The sequence below is a fragment of the Panthera uncia genome (genome assembly GCF_023721935.1).
Source record: "Panthera uncia isolate 11264 chromosome B2 unlocalized genomic scaffold, Puncia_PCG_1.0 HiC_scaffold_24, whole genome shotgun sequence".
Lineage (NCBI taxonomy): Eukaryota > Metazoa > Chordata > Mammalia > Carnivora > Felidae > Panthera > Panthera uncia.
The window spans coordinates 74,412,175-74,427,700 of record NW_026057580.1 but is presented as its reverse complement, the minus strand read 5'-3'; the positions used below and the strand labels follow the sequence as shown (position 1 = coordinate 74,427,700).

At 38.2% G+C, this 15,526-nt stretch overlaps 1 protein-coding gene across 3 annotated transcripts in view; it reads right to left on the bottom strand.

Moving 5' to 3' along the window:
* Positions 1-12,712, bottom strand: part of RSPH4A (radial spoke head component 4A) — a 14,918-nt gene extending 2,206 nt beyond the window's left edge. The window contains exons 1-5 of one of the 3 annotated variants that reach the window (XM_049654217.1): positions 11,798-12,712; positions 8,311-8,545; positions 2,658-3,290; positions 1,126-1,276; positions 147-264 (exon numbers count right to left, since the gene is read on the bottom strand). In XM_049654217.1, coding sequence (XP_049510174.1) covers positions 147-264; positions 1,126-1,276; positions 2,658-3,290; positions 8,311-8,545; positions 11,798-12,474 — 1,814 coding nt within the window. In that variant the 5' untranslated portion in view covers positions 12,475-12,712. Of the gene's footprint in view, positions 1-146; positions 265-1,125; positions 1,277-2,657; positions 3,399-8,310; positions 8,546-11,797 lie in introns of all 3 variants that reach the window. The other 2 variants (XM_049654216.1, XM_049654218.1) reach the window with 2 other exon arrangements.
* Positions 12,713-15,526: the final 2,814 nt, after the last annotated feature.

The following is a 15,526-nucleotide window of genomic DNA, read 5'->3' as shown; positions in this document are numbered from 1 at the left end:
AAAGAAAGAAAGAAAGAAAGAAAGAAAGAAAGAAAGAAAGAAAGAAAGAAAGAAAGAAAACTGGAACATAACATTCCAGTGATAAGTTACAATTTTTAGCACTTAAATAATCACAATAATGGCTTTGTAATTCGTCAGACACTTACTTGCCATTGGAAAAGGCATATGCCCCAGGCCAAAGGTTGGATCTAAGGACTGCAACAGCATATTGAGGAATGAGATTTGAGGACAGCCGTGTTGTCCAAGGTGGTATATTCTGGATTTCTGTAAACCAAAGAGAAATTCAAAAGCTTACCTCTTAAATAGACAAGGATCTACTGTAGTGTAACAGAGAAGCTCTTTTTATAAATCTTAAAACACACATACTTGACATAAAAATTAAACATCAGCAGCTTAACATAAAATCAGAAGGATATTTTACGAATGTTGTGGAACAACAAATTTGATTATTTATATGCATCTATGTGTGTGTGTGTGTGTCCATCTGTGCAACAGGGAAAAGTTTTACTAAGGGAGAGGAGGCCTATGTGGTGGAGAGAATATTACTTAATGACCAAATAAAAGATTAAAATTTTCTTATTATGGAAGAGAACAAGGATTACAAGCAAAAATGCCCCAAAACCGAATAGGAAGAAACAAGAATATGAAGATAGTAGTAGATTTTAAAAAGCCACAGTACCTCATATGATACTTTACTGTAACTATGTCATGTGTTTATGGCCATATTTTATGGTCTGCAAAATGCAAGACAAGAATGATACACAAGATAACTGTCAGCATTTCCAGTAAGAGCTGCAGCCAATTTATGTTTCCTCCCTGCATCACTCCTCCACCCTCTGTCCAAGAAAGTTGGCGGTGAGGCCAGCTATATTCTCTATTCCCCATTATCCCAAAACACATGAAGGGGAAAGAGGAGGAAATTTTGGTTATTATCCACTTTTTATAGGTAATCAACTCCCATTTGCCATATAATATACATAGTATGTAATATATACATATATAAAAATATACTATAGTACCTAGTATATATATGGATGCTACATATACTATATCATATATGCATATATATAATCTACATAGTATATATAATATACACGGTATATTATGTAATCTGTGTAAAGTTACCTAAATCTTCAGAGATTGGTGTCAAAAGAGGTGGCCCCACTTCCTGTTCTGTATAGTCAGGCTCTTCTCCTTTCTCTTCTTCTTTTTCTTCATCTTCCTCTTCTTCTTCCTCCTCACTTTTTTGTATGGGGTTAAACCAATTACAGCGGCCCTGGGAATGAGTATCACAAGATTTAGTAATCTCATGAGGATCTTGAAATATTGGAATATTTATTTGGATTGAAGCAATTATCTGCAAGATGTCCTATTGTGTGGGAATTAAACCAGTCAATCGTTTATTCATTCAACATACATGCCAAGTGCTAGGTTTTTGATCGTTTATGTCTAGCAAAAAAAAAAAAAAAAAAAAAATTGTACAATTTATTTCAGAAATTTGCCAACTTCTTAAAGTTACAGAACATGTAACATATATTTTAAAATTCGCCAAACCCTTGTGGAAAAAATAATGCATTTTACTAATTTTTCATAAATAGTTTATATGAAAGTGGTAAGGTACGATTAGTAGTAGTAATAACAAATTTTTAAATGTGATAATAAATTCAGGTAAGGAAGCTTGGGGCTATTTTTCATTTAATTAACTCTTATCCATAGACATATTAGAGTATCTCTTACGTAGATCAAAGTGTAAGGATTTTCTGCCTGCAGATGAGGCAGCACAGCACAGTGATTAAGAGGATGGACTCTGGATCCATTCTGCCCATTCACATCTGACCCTGTTGCTTATTGGCTATATTCTCTTTGTCACATTTTCTAAACTCTCGGTCTCAATTTCCCCATCTGTGAAATAAGGATAATATGTCTTCTATACAGTTGGGAGGATTACATGAGATAATATACAGAAAGTGCTGTTAAGAGCACCTGGCAGAAGAGGTGCTATATAGCACTGCTTGTTTTCATTTTTGTTATAATATATTATTTTTCTTGGTATAAAAGCTCCATGTATTAGAGAAATAGAATAAAACAACTGTTCCCAAAACTAAAGTACCTATCTATGTTTAACATATAAAACATAATTTCATGGGGCGCCTGGGTGGCTCCGACGGTTAAGCGTCCGACTTTGGCTCAGGTCATGATCTCACGGTTCCTGAGTTCGAGCCCTGCATCAGGCTCTGTGCTGACAGCTTGGAGCCTGGAGCCTGCTTCCGATTCTGTGTCTCCTTCTCTCTCTCTGCCCCTCCCCCGCTCGCACTCTGTCTCTGTCTGTCTCTCTCAAAAATAAATAAAACGTTAAAAAAATTTTTTTAAAAAGCACATAATTTCACAACATACATAAATCGAAATCCTTACATAACTTGTCAAATTCTCCATAGAAATACTTACTTTATTTCTGTTTGGAAATAAAAATTTGTTTGAAGATCCCAGGTCTATACTACTTGGCAATTACGTAGTACCCTGTGTCTTCATTTGGTTTTTCAAAGGTTTCTTTGTCTAGGGTCTGAAGAACTTTGTTTTGTATACATTTGTACACTGTAGAGGGAATTTAACAAATATTTGCCGATTGGCTGATAGATTGAGAATTGGAAAACCCTTACCTGGGACAGAATGTGTTGCACGTGATGAACCCAATTGGATAGGGATTCCACGAGATCGATCACTTGGATGCCTTCAAAATCGGGGTTTTCTTCATAGCTGTCTCGTCTGCCTTCTACCTCTTCCTCCTCCTCTCCTTCCTCTTCACCAAACTGATAGAATCCCAGAGGACTGACGTGGGTCCCTGCTGAAATTCTGGCAATTTGTGCTCGTAAGTAATTGCTCTCATTTCCCGGGAAAGGTGGGTAGCTTATGATGGGAGCATCTAAACGCCCAGTGAAAAATTTCTTTATTTTTCTTGCAGTAACAATTTGTGCAGGCGTAACCGAGGGTAACTTCACCCATGGTCTTCCTGGTTCGTTGCAAACAAAATACACATATTTATTGGCTCCCGTCCTGTTTTCTTCTTTTGGTATAGCCTGTGGGGTCTTGTAAAAGGTCCTTGGTAATTGGTCTTCGTCATCTTCATCAGCTTCGCTATCTGCATCGTCCCTCTCTTCAGTTACATCTTCCTCTTCCACATCCTCTTCATCCTCTCCCTCACGGAATTCTACTTCAGCTACAATATAATTCATTTCCAGACCCAAGATCTTGCCCCAGAAACGACATCTTTGGATGGGGTGGGTGTCAGTAAGCTGCTTGAGGGCAAGAAATATGCGATAAGTCTCATCTGTGCCCAAACCAACTCCAGCTTGTTCAAAATAAAAAGCTGACTCCATTACATTTGGGAGAGCGTTTTCTGCCTGGGGATACAAATGCTGTGGTTAATGTTTTATCTATATGAGAACTGCTTGCTTCCTGTTTCCTTTTTAAAGATCTTGGTGTTAGCTTTACTTTCTCTGGCCACCATGTCTTTGACATTTCTTGCAACATTTAGATCAAACTCTGATAATTCCTGTATGTCAATTTTTCCCTTATTACTTATAAATGTGACTTCTATTATGTCTTATACTTGTCAATATAACAGTTGCCTTGTTATCTGTGTGTATCTTAAGTAAAGGTAATTTAAGCTACTATGAATAATAAAAATTCAACATCCTCTTTTTATAAAAAATATTTAAGTGGGCTCTTTACAATCTTGAAATAATAAAGTATAGTCTACCTCCTATATATATTTGGAAAAAATGTTTATATGTTTGTATATGTTACCATATTTTTATAAATGATAAATATTTATTATATACATATGGTAATCTATAGGGTAAATAAAAATCAATATAGCCCTCTATATAGGGTAATATACAAGATAAATAAAAGGAAAATATAATAAAATAAGCGCTCAGACATGACTTCCTTTGAAAACATAATTGAGTCAGATGTTTTCCCCTGCTTACAATAAATACTTTTGGATTTAACATAAGGAAGAAAATTTAAAAAACATTTTCATAAAAGAAATACAGAGACATGAAAAAGCAAAGTCTCAAGTAGACTGTAAGAAAACATCTGTGAGAAAGTAGAAAATAACCTTAACTAAGAGAGGGATCACTTGCAAATTTTAGACAAATTTTAGACCTTGAAGATGTAGAAACTGAGAGCACTTTGCTATTCTTACAAATGATCCGTTCTTACTTCTACTGTAATTTTGAGGTCAAAATAAGCATAAAGACTTTTTTTCAATCCTCATCTCTTTCATGTTTGACATCTACTGCACCCCTCACTTGTTTTTCTTTTTTTTTAATTTGAGTGTAGTTGACACACAATGGTACATTAGTTTCACATATACACAAAGTGATTAGACAAGTTTCTACATTATGCTATGCTCACTACAGGTGTAGTACCATCCATCACTATACATCACTATTACAATATCATTGATGATATGCCTTATACTGTGCCTTTTATTTCTGTGACTTATTCATTCCATAACTGGAAGCCTGTATCTCCCTCTCCCCTTTACCCATTTTGCCTATGCCCCACCCCCCACTTCCCTCTGGAAACCATCAATTTGTTCTCTGCATTTATAGGACTGATTCTACTTTTTGTTTGTTTATAAATCTGTTGGGTTTTTTTAGATTCCACATATGAGTGAACTCATATGGTATTTGTATTTCTCATTCTGACTTATTTCACTTGGTGTAATACCTCTAGGTCCATCCATGCTGTCATAAGTGGGACAGTCTCATTATTTTTTATGGCTGTGTGATATTCCAGTGTCCTTATCCATTTGTCTTTCAGTGGACATTTAGGTTGCTTCCATATCTTGGCTACTGTAAATAGTGCTGTAATAAACATAGGGGTGCATATAGCTTTTTGAGTTAGTATTTTTGCTTTCTTTTGGTAAGTACTCAGTAGTGGACTTATTGGATCATATGGTATTTCTATTTTTAATTTTTTGAGGAATCTCCATACTGTTTTTACACTGGCTCTCACTCATGATCTTACTGTGCCTTCTGTAACTATTTATTCTTAGTCTCTAATTGGTTCCTTTTCCTTATTTGGGTCCTAAATATTGCTGTTTTCAAAATTTCAGCCATCGTTCAGTACTTTGTGCTTGGCATATTCCTCCCACATTACTTCAAGTGTTATGTGGGTTGTTTAAAACCCAACTCTCTTACTCTGACTTTTCTCCCATGTTCTACACCCATGTTTCTAGCCAATTTCTAGAAATTTCAGTTGAATAGTCTACATATACCTCAAATTAAGATTGAAGTCATGTATCTCTCAAAATCTCCCTTTTTTTGTATATGTCCTATCTTTGCCAATAACATCACCATTCACTCAGTTTCCCAAATTAGAAAATTCCATTATCCTTGTTTCTTCTTTTGTACTTAATTAGTTATAGTCATATTGATTCTACCACCTAAAAAGCTGTTGGCATTATTACCTCCTCTTTAGTTTATTTCTACCATATGAGTCTCCATCCTGACTACTTGTCCTGTCACACAAGGCTCTGAATGCCCTGTTCTAATCTTTCTCCTTCCATTCTCCTCCACATTATCACCAGGGTTACCTTTCTAAACCACAAGACAGGCTATGCTATTTTCTAGTAAAAGCTTCTACTGACTTCCCATTGTGGAGAAGAAAAAACTTTCTTATCAATGCACAATGCACAAGAGCAGTCTGGCTTTATGCATCTTGTTTGCTTGGTTTTCATTGTTCCTTCATGCTTCACTTTCCCAAATATTAAATAATGTGTCCTGACTTTCTGTTCTTCTTTTTGCTCAGAATTTATTCCTTACAGTCTTTATCTCATGAACTTCTACTTCTCCTTCATGACCCAAATGAAATACCACCTCCAGGACAATTCCCAGTAGTGGAGTTAGTCATTCCATTCCGTTTCATAGATTGTCAAAACAACATAATAACAATTGCTGCTATCCATTGAGCTCCCAGTATGTGCCAAACCCTTCATAAATAGTACTCTCCCCTTGAGTTGTTGCCATCTGATAACTCCTGAGGCTTGTAAAGGTTTAATCATTTACTCATAGTCACACAGCAAGTAAGTAATCGAGCTAGGATCCTAATTCAGATGAAATCTTCTGTTTGCCCCACCATATGAGGCTATCTCTATTATTGCACTAATTAAATACCTTTACAGTCCTTTTTGCTTGTTTCAGTAGACCGTGAGCAACTTAAAGTCAGGAAGTTCTGTGTATATGGGTTGCCTGGGTGGCTCAGTTGGTTGGGCATCCGACTTTGGCTCCGGTTATGATCTCATGGTTTGTGAACTGGAGCCCTGCATCGGACTCTATGCTGACAGCTCAGAGCCTAGAACCTGCTTGAGATTCTGTGCCTCCCTCCCTCTCTCTGTCTGCCCCCTCTCCTGCTTGTGTTTTCCCTCTCAAAAATAAATAAACATTTAAATACATTTCTGTGCAGGGGCGCCTGGGTGGCTCGGTCAGTTAAGCGTCTGACTTCGGCTCAGGTCATGATCTCACGGTCCGTGAATTCGAGCCCCGCGTCGGGCTCTGTGCTGACAGCTCAGAGCCTGGAGCCTGTTTCAGATTCTGTGTCTCCCTCTCTCTCTGCCCCTCCCCTGTTCATGCTGTCTCTCTCTGTCTCAAAAATAAATAAACGTTAAAAAAATTAAAAAAAATAAATACATTTCTGTGCATATCATTTCATGTGTGTATCTTTTTCATGTGTACCTGGCATGCAGTAGGTAGTCACAATGTTTGTGAATTAATGGGTAAATGAATAAATGAATGCTAAAACTAGGAACAGGAATTCTGATGTGGTCAAAGACAGGAATAGAAACATGAACACTCTAAACATTAAGTTGGCATTCCAACTTAATGAGTTAATGAGTTGGTCACAAAGCTCACATTTCAGTGCTTCCAAGGTCTATGTGTCTTTCTATTCCTACATCTTTCTACTCTTTCAGATAGAACTTTTAATCTTCATCTCATGGCTCAGCTATTCCTGGCCCTAAAACCAATCCTACTCTTCCTTTGGAAGAATTTATCAAATCTGATTAAAGAGCTCAAGTTCCAGGACCAAAACACCTTGTTTGTGTTTTCACCCCTAGTTTCCCTAGTTTTAGGATGCAGACCCCTACTTTGTAATACTGTGCCTATAGATGGCCCAATGCCCCATTCTAATACTGGAGTCTGACTTCTCTTTGATAAGCTCCTCCATAACAGTGTCTACCTATCTGCTTAATCCCTACATGCTGATTGCCCCCAGACTTATCATCACTGTATGTGGCTATTTAACCACATGTTTGGCGTAAGGTATTTTCAGAAAAGGTGCAGCCGATGTCAACTCCTTGGCACCTATCGCCTGTTCCTTCTGAGTACCCTGTATCCCACTGTGTCAGGTTGGATCCCCACACAAAGGTTGCAGAGCCCTAGATGGTGTACCTACTGTCTAGATCCCTCCCTCCTTTTTCCTGACTGAACTTTCCATCCTTTTCTGAAACTATCTTACACCAAACATCAAATTTGCAAGTATATAGGCAGATTTAAGTAGTCTAGTGGTTAACAAAACATGGAAGCTCAGTAGATGTATAGTGTAAATTACTCAGTAGTATAAATGACAAGCATATGGACATACAGAAACAGCATGCTTGATACTATTTAAAAATATTTGGAGCTAAAATTTCTGTACTACAACTAATTTTATTCTCTAATGATAATTTTTTTATCTCTGTCGCCAGCTTTCTCTGTAAATATTTTCAACGCTTTGTCTATAGAGATTAAAATAACTATCTTATCCCTCTCCCCTCATATCATGCCTCATTGATGTAACATGCATAATATCAAGACATAATATGAAGAAGTTGCCTTGGAAAAGAATGCAAATGACATTAGAGGTACTTCTAATTATTCTAGTAAATTAAAGGGGAAAATATGCAACTTGTTTTAAAGTCCAATTTTAAATTATCTGACATTAATCAATTCATTTAATAAATTAATAAGAAACAGCTATAGACCCAGATCTGTACCAGGTACTTTGGAGGATATAAAAGATGAAGAGATCATTTTCTCTGACATCAAGGAGCTCAACCCCACAAACATATAACAAACAACTAACCCTGTGAAACACAATGTAAAAAAATCAGAAAGTATAACAGGGAAATGTATGGTGTGAAATGAGGTTACACATACTATTTAGGAAACTATAAAAGACAGTTGATATGAATTTAAACCCACACCCACTCATCTGAAATAAAACTCTAAGACTGAGCTATTCAAATTTACAGCAGTGACTTACTATTTCATCTTCTAGTTCTTGGTCAGCTCCTTCCAAATTTCCCTGGAGAAAAAGAGCCCTTTGCTTCTCTGTTATCTCATATGTTGGAAGCATCTCATTCTCATTTTGGAGTGTATCTAATTTTTTCCTAAAATGTCGCATCTTCACATCTTGGCTGATACTTTCAATGATATCCACAGCATTTTCCGGACGCTCATCTAAGACCTTGGCGAGCATATCAGAAAGATGATCATACCTACCCGAAAAGAGAAAATTCCAGATAATATCCTTGTCAAAAAGCCTTTGAAGAAGCATCACATGCAGACTCAGTTAGTTGGTTTCTAGGAAACTTCAAGAACTCAAAGCCTTCAGATATCGTAAATGGATAAACACCATTAATTTCACCACTGCCAGAAAGAACCTATGCTAGAATTTTGCTTAAGAAATGCCTCCAATGTGATATGAATATTTAACTTATTAAAACACATATTATGGCAAGATACATATTTTGAATCAGATACATTTTCACATTTTATTTGATTTGAAATCTCTTAGTTATATATTTAAGAGATTAACCTTATTTTACATTTTTTCCCTTAACTTCTTTTTCATCCCCTTTCCCCTACACTCATCAAATCCAATTTGATTTCTAAATCCTGTTGACTCTTAAATATGTTCTCTTCCTTTCCATTTCCTGGACCAATTATCTACTTCAGTGGTTTTTAGACCTATAAGAAATACATTACATATTGCAACCCTTCCCCACACACAATTGAAAAATGTCATCAAATATTATTCATCTTTATTAAAATGTGATGTACTCTAACACTTTTGTCCTATTCTATGAAAAACACAGCCCTAAGGGGGCACCTGGGTGGCTCTGTCGGTTAATCCAACTTTGGCTCAGGTCATGCTCTCACGGTTGGTGAGTTCGAGCCCCATGTCGGGTTCTGTGCTGACAGATCAGAGCCTGAAGCCTGCTTCAGATTCTGTGTCTCCCTCTCTCTCTGCCTCTCTCCAGCTTGCACTCTGCTTCTCTCTCTCAAAAATAAATACACATTTAAAAACAACAACAACAACACCGTCCTAGGTACTTATTTCATAACTGAATTAGTGAAACTGCCTAAAAGTGGTTAATTCATTACATTTTATACTGCTCAGGTGTGTTTTTTCAAATACCAGATTTTCTGTGTGAATTTACTATTTAAGAGCAAAAAATGTCTGTCAAAGTGCTCTTCAGTTAGATAGAAATTCCTTTGTCCAATTTGCAAACTTGCCTAAATTTCTTCTCTGGCAGATAAAGATTACATCTCTCCAATTTCATTTCTAATAATTAGCTCAATTAGAATGTCTGCCCCAATGAGGTAAATCTACTCAAAATCAGTTTCACATAGTTGTTAAGTCCTAACCTGAGAGCTTTTGCTTGCTATGTGCCATATATATAATTTCTCTCAAGAAATCATTTAAAACATATTTTGTCCTTGAGGACTTATCACTCTAGTCATTCCTGAAAACCATTCAATGGGCTTCTCTGAGATCACCGATCCACTGCTATGCAATTGTGTAGATGATATATTTCCCACTCAGCAACTGCATTAGGTTCTTACGTGGCCAAAACTAAGTTTTTGATGTTGTTGTTTTAATGCATCCTCTCCCTTATTAGAGTGAAACAAAATAGATACTCAATAACTTCCCACTTTCTACTAGTTGCCCATAGCTATTATTTTTCATTTTTTCTTTATATCTTTATTTATCTAATGGGTCTCAGGAATATCAAAGAAAAAATATGTAGATTATGTGGGCAACCAATGTGAAGGGCCATTTAAAAATACATGTGAAGAATAAATCCTTCTTTCCCAAAATATTACTATTCTTGTAGGTGAACAGAAATGGAGTTTGTTTAAAACTTCATCATGCTTCCTTAATATTTGTTCAGTATTGAAACTCCTGGAGAATGAGTCAGGATAAAAATATTATTGCTTACTAGGCAGCTGGGTTGTACCTGGAGTTCTTGATTTGCTCCAGTAGGGACCATATATGACATTGAATTGAGGACTCTAAGTCTAAATTTTCATTTTATTTTTCAGGCTTTAATATAATGTCTGCTTGTGCTTTATTTATAGTTCTTCAGGCAAGATATTGCACTGGTTTTTTAAGAAGTCCACATCTGAAAATGCCTTTGTGTCAAATTATAAAATGTGGATTTTAATTCATAGTTATAGCTTTTTCAATTTGGGAGGTTTAATAATTTGTTTTAATAGAATGGCAGAAAAGGAGGAAGCAATTCTTTTTTGTAGGCTAATTTTATTCAACAGAGCAAAACCAATGTCAGATCTTGTATTTTAGTAAAAGACTGTTTCAATTGCAACAAAAACAATATTTTTCATGGCTGTCAAATAAGAATTGCATATAAGAGATAGAGTTAAAGTCATTTTTACCAAATGGTTTTTAACTGCAGGCTCTAAAGTACTTAGAAGACAATAGTGAATATTATAGAAGATATTTATTACCTCAGAGACTTAGCATTTGGAAATAAAATAAAATTTGATATTTAATTAATATCGGTTATAAAATAATTCCATAAAGGAAAATTTTCCATTTTTATGTTTGTGTTCAGTTTTAAATTTTAGTTAACTAACTCTCAACTATGTATGATTTTTTCTGGAATTTTAACAAAGTTTGTAAATTTATGCTTGTTATTTAACCCAGAGAATTATGACAATAAGTTCACATGAGAAATTCAAGTAGAATAACCACTAAGGATAAATCACATCCTTGAAGCTTAGTAAATTATAGTTTAAAAACTGTACTTTAGAAGAAATATTTTAAAGTGTCAATCTCAGGTTTGGGGCAAGATTTCTCACATTAAATAAAGAATTCTTCAGACTTAAAATTATTGTGATCGATTCTTCTAGTTTATCCAGGACTGAGGGTTTTCTCGGGATACAGAACATTCAGTGCTCAAATCAAGACAGTCCTGAGATAAGTGAGATAATTGGTGATCCCCCGCACCTCCTCCGTCCCCCCCTCCCCCGCCTTGGGCCCCCCCCCCCCCCCGCCCTCCCCCTGCCTCTGCCCCCCCTCTCCGCCCCGCCGGCCTGCAGGGGAACTCAAAACCAAGCCATACAACTACCATGATGCTCAGAGTAGAGCCATGCACTCCCTATCACTGGTAGACAATTACTTTTTATAAGGATCCTGGAGAGATTCTTGGACTTCACTATCTTCATCATCTCTGTAAACCCAAGATTCCATAATTCCTAGGTTTTATTTCTGTGTGCCAAGGGTTTGTAAAGAAATGAAAAGAATCGCCACCAAAGACCTATTTTGAGTCCTGTGATGCAAAGAGTTATTAAGCCACCAACTCTCTCCTACCAATGCAAACTTTTCAAATATATTTCCATTCACCCACAGAAACAAACTCTCATACACAGATACTCACACCCCCTTTTCTTTGCCAAATCCACACACACACACACATACACCCCTTTAACCCTTTAGGACTTACAAATTTAAGCCAGACTTGCTACTAGTCTTCTGTAGGTAAGCCTTAGCACTCTGAATGGTGATCTCAAGCATGCTGGGGGCCAGTTCAGAGACCCCAGGTTCAGCGTAATCCAGATCATAGTTACTGTTTGAGTCTTCGTCCTGAAAGATGTTAAATCTCAGCTCTTTTTGTTTAGAGTTGTTATAGTTCACATCCTCTGGTCCACACAGGTGATGTTTGGTTTGCTGAGACTGTCGGAAGGTGCTTCCCTCTGATTGGAATGTGTGAGAAGCAGTCGATTCTCCTTTATCAGACGATTGTTCCAAATGGTGGAAGTGAGGTGTCCCAGCTTCGCGATTCACACTAGTGGTTTTGTCTGACTGCCATGGCGCTGCAAGGTCCTGTCTGGCCAGAGCCGGGGGAGAAGGAGTGTAAGAGGCCTCCTGTGGAGGGGAAGGTGGATATGATGCACCTGGTCCTGTGAGGTCATCCAGAGGGATGCTGGCTCTGGACTGTGGGCTCTGAGGAGGGCTTCTGGGTCGGGGTCCAGTTTCCAGCCCCTGCTCCAATTCCAAGGGCTCAGATAACCCAGACTCAAGACCTTGGGAAGAAGCTGCTGTTACTTCTTCCCATGGCTGCCCTGCTTCCCTCGGATCTTGGTTTGCTTTTTCTCGCTTCGGGGACGTCGAGTCTTCCATGGAAAGAGTCAAGAAAAAAAATTCTGGATGAAGGAGGAGTGCAGATATGGAAAGAGGCAACGAAGGGCAGTCGCTTTGCTGAGGTCAGTTAAAGGATTTCAGGGTCCCAACTGCTCAGCAAGTTACAGCGTCCCATCTCCTTAGCAACCCAGGCAAGCAAGGGTTCCTCCTCTAAGAGAAACAATGCACACCAGTTGCCAGGATTCTAGGGAGGAGACCAAGTAAAATTAAAATCCTAGATTTGTGATTTGGTGGAGCATCTGCTCCTCTTCCTACCGCAGCCAATCCGACCTGCAGTTGACCAGTCTTGGTTGGAAACCTGAGAACCGGTCTGGCGCCGCGGGAACAAAGAAGGAGGAGCCTCGAGTCCTGATCCAGCGCTGGAGAACTTTCAGGATCTGAATGTTGCTCGGAAAGGGGCGAGTCGTGCCTTCCTGGAGAGAGAATGCATTTACAGAATGCGTGTGTGTGTGTGTGTGTGTGTGTGTGTGTGTGTCTTTGGCAGAGAGACCCAGACCCAGGCACAGACAGACCTTGGGAATCCTGAGGTGCAGGTATGAATGAGATGGGCGGACTAGGAGAGTTCAAGACTCGCGCTTAGAAGGCAAATGTGTCTCATCTGCGCCGATCAAACTCAGGAGACTGGAGGATAAACAAGGAAGTCCAGGTTTTTGCTCTTCCCCGTCTTATGGAGTGTGGCAGATGAGTAAAGAAAATATCACCTTGAAGGCGAAGGCAACGCAGAAGGTTATCCTATATAAATAATACAGTTCATGGGTTACTTGTTCTATAATAATTGAAATTCAAATTAACCTTAAGACTATATTGGCATAATTAATCCTTTTTTGATAATGTAAGTATGAATTCATAATTTTGCAATATTTAAGGTCATGACTAGTACTATTAATTTATATTACCTCCAACTTGAAGAAGGTATAAAGGATGGGACAATATCTGGCCTATAAACTGTATATATATTTTTAAAAATTTTTTAAATGCTTATTTTTGAGAAAGAGCAAGCAAGCAGGGGAGGGGCAGAGAGAGAGAGGGAGACACAGAATCCAAAGCAGGCTCCAGGCTCAGAGCTGTCAGCACAGAGCCTGTCGCAGGGCTCAAACCTGTGAACCATGAGATGGTGACCTGAGCCGAAGTCAGACACTTAACCGACTGACCCACCCAGACGCCCCTAAACTGTATATTAATTAGCCTTTAACGTTTATTTGTCCTGTATCCCTCTCTTTTTAAATGAACTGATACTTGGTTTTGACACTTTACATTGATACAACTTCCATTTAGCAAGATGTTGCCTATTAATTTTAACTTCATGGAAGAACATAATATCGCTCACTCTCAATTTTGGTGGGAGAATTGCAGAATTCTTCAATAAAACTGTGAACCTGTACCCTTCACAAAATACACGTGTCTGTGCATACAAAATGTTGCATATAATTTCTGCTGGTTCAGGGACTCCTTGAAGTCTAACTCCCTAGATTAGAACCCTTGGCATAGACTCAAAGTGAAAGAAAACTAAAGTGATAAATTAGGGGAAAAGGGCAACTGAAAGGAACAACCTTCAGAAAATGTCCATTATTTTTCCTGCTTCATTGCCAGTCTTTGACTCCAGTAATCCTAAAGTTGCTTCTCATTGTTCTTAGAATCACTATCAAAGCTCTTGGCCTCCTTACCTTTCCAGTTTCATCTGCAGCCACTCTCCCCACTCTGTCGGCAACCTAGGCACCCTGATTTTTCCTTCATTCACTCAAATATTCCATATTCCTTTTTAACTCTGAGCAATTGCACATGCTATTTCTTTTGCCAAAAAAGTTTTCCCTTAGGAAAAGTTCTTTTCCTTAGGAAAACCTTCGTTGCTCCCACAGACTTTCTCAGTTTCCCTTATTATGTACTATCATAGTACCTTGTACTTTTCATTCTTAGCATTGATACAATTTGCCCTTGTAATGAACTGCTGTTGAGTTTTCCCTCCAGAGGTTTCCCTAGGTTCTGTAAAGACCAGAGAAAAAGCCCTCCTGCTTTTGGAGGGAGACAAAGGAAAGTAACCATTCTGAAAAATGCCCAGAGCTCCCTGTTCTCCTTAACAAGGACTGCCCTCAAGGGAAACTAATTTTTACTAGGGTTTGTTTGGGGTTTTTACTAAAGCTTAGCTGCCCTGAGGGGAGATACCCAAATTTAGCCCCCTCTAGCCCTCTTATATCACCTGAGGTTAGACAGGGGGAAGGAAGCTGAGAAACATTTGTGAAACTCACAACCCAGAGACACAGATTTACAAAAGGCTGAGACCTGATTATAGGATCTTGGAATGTTTCCCCTTTCTCTTCCCCTCTCTCCCTGCATCTCACCACCCTGTCAACAGGGCTTCTGTGTAATAATAGGAGCTTGCCCTGGAAGAACTGCAAACCTGAGACCCATTTAATAAGGACTCTCTGGAGAAACCCAAAGACAACAGAGACAAAACAGGGACACAAAAACGGGGACATTAGAGGAGATTTTATCTTCTGAAACCACAGCTGCAGCAAACAGTGAGTACAGCCTAACTCTTAGCCACATAAATACAGCACCTCACACTAAAGGTCTATCTCAGTTCCTTTTACCTGATACAACATTCCAGCTTTTCACAAAAAAAATTACAATGCATGCTAAAAGACAATAAACATAGTCTCAAGAGACAAAACTAGCATCAGAACCGGGTTCAGATATAGCAGAGATTTTGGAATTATCAGACCTGAATTTAAAATAACTATGATAGGGGCACCTGGGTGGCTCAGTAGGCTAGGTGCCAGATTTCAGCTCAGGTCAAAATCTCATAGTCCCCGAGTTTGAGCCCCACGTTGGTCTCCTTGCTGATAGTACAAAGTCTGCTTGGGACTCTCTCTCTCTCTCTTTCTCAAAATAAATAAATAAACTTAGTCAATAAAAATAAAAAAATAAAATAATTATGATATGGTCACGTGGGTGGCTTAGTTGGTTAAGCATCCGACTCTTGGATCTCAGCCCAGGGTCTTGATCTCAGGGTCGTAAGTCGAGCCCTGCATTG